Here is a 1,490-nt window from a genome sequence, read left to right as displayed (position 1 = left end):
TGACAGACGCGGTGGCGGACAAAGGCAAGGAGAAGCGGCTGCCCAGTCCGAATGCCTACGAGAGGATACCCAAGCCGCCGAAAGCGAAGAACGACCAGGGCGAAGATACGAAAAAGTAAATGACAAAAGGGATCTGCATACCTGGCCTCCGGCGAGGGGCTGACGGCGTCATGGGGCAGAAACGACAAGGATCAACAGACATGAGGACGGAGGGCATACATAGGATACCCGGGTCAGCAATTGCAGACACAGTACAGGAGCAGGTGGGCGTCAACATGCTGTTTATATCTGGTGTTCGTTTTGATCAACTTGGTTCGATTCATACCTAGTATCATGATGTTCATGTGATGAGAGAAACTGATGGCATGGCCATGTTGCAGTGGTCAGCAACCACCACGGACGATGGGTCTATGAACACGGGTTTACGAGGAAGCGGTCGACCCGGTAAGCTGCAGACAACGTACACACAAAGAGTGACTTGAATTTCTCTCGAACACTCATGCCTTGAACACTGCACGCCGTGGACAGTGACCTCCGGGCGGCACCGCGGCCAGCGCCGGCGGCGAGGCCATGGGGTGTCTGATAAGATGCACCACCAATAAAGGGGTTCAGGGAGACCCAGATGGCGGGGTGAAAATGACCCACAGCGGGGTAGCAAGAACCCAGCATAGCTCCAGGCCCATGGATCCCTCTGATCGTCACTCCTCGACAGACTTTCAGCTTTTTCCAACCATTCTTCTCCTCTAGCACCCATTGAACCATCAGTCAACTTGTGATCACACCCTCTGCGCTTCCCACAGATCATCCCTTTTTTATTCTCCCGTTCGTCTGACTTTCGCATCTTCTCCCACACGACCATGTCTCACTCGCACGACGGCGGTGCCAGCCACTCCCACTCCCATGATGCCAGCATCGCAGCGGCTGAGCATGGCCACTCGCACGAGATCCTTGACGGCCCCGGCAGCTACCTCGGCCGCGAGATGCCCATCGTAGAGGGCCGCAACTGGTCTGACCGAGCCTTCACCATCGGCATCGGCGGGTGCGCCCTGCCCCCTCCCCCCTTGCACCCTTGCACCCCCTTTCCTGCATCCTGCTATTCCCCCCCCCTGATAGAGACGCTGGCGCACCATGCTGACGAGACGGCAGACCCGTGGGTTCCGGCAAGACGGCCCTCATGCTGGCGCTCTCGCGGGCGCTGCGCGAAAAGTACTCGCTCGCCGCCGTGACCAACGACATCTTCACGCGCGAGGACGCCGAGTTCCTGACCCGCCACAAGGCCCTGCCGGCCTCGCGCATCCGCGCCATCGAGACGGGCGGCTGCCCGCACGCCGCCGTGGCCGAGGACATCTCGACCAACCTCGCCGCGCTCGAGGACCTGCACCGCGAGTTCGACACGGACCTCCTCCTCATCGAGTCGGGCGGCGACAACCTTCGCGCCAACTACAGCCGCGGAGCTCGCCGACTTTATCATCTACGTCATCGACGTCAGC

At 59.9% G+C, this 1,490-nt stretch overlaps 2 protein-coding genes across 2 annotated transcripts in view; one reads left to right on the top strand and one right to left on the bottom strand.

Moving 5' to 3' along the window:
* VDBG_01605 (conserved hypothetical protein) overlaps positions 1–119 on the top strand; it is a gene marked incomplete at both ends in the record, with an annotated part of 1,193 nt that extends 1,074 nt beyond the window's left edge. The window contains one exon of the mRNA XM_003007371.1: positions 7–119. Coding sequence (XP_003007417.1) covers positions 7–119 — 113 coding nt within the window. The remainder of the gene's footprint in view (positions 1–6) is intronic.
* A 974-nt stretch (positions 120–1,093) lies between these two features.
* Positions 1,094–1,471, bottom strand: VDBG_01604 (predicted protein; the record flags this gene model as incomplete). Its single annotated transcript, XM_003007370.1, has 1 exon — positions 1,094–1,471. The coding sequence occupies one exon, from the start codon at positions 1,469–1,471 to the stop codon at positions 1,094–1,096; it is 378 nt and encodes a 125-aa protein (XP_003007416.1).
* Positions 1,472–1,490: the final 19 nt, after the last annotated feature.

This window comes from Verticillium alfalfae, genomic scaffold (assembly GCF_000150825.1).
Source record: "Verticillium alfalfae VaMs.102 supercont1.2 genomic scaffold, whole genome shotgun sequence".
Lineage (NCBI taxonomy): Eukaryota > Fungi > Ascomycota > Sordariomycetes > Glomerellales > Plectosphaerellaceae > Verticillium > Verticillium alfalfae.
This window is presented reverse-complemented; position numbering and strand designations above follow the sequence as displayed.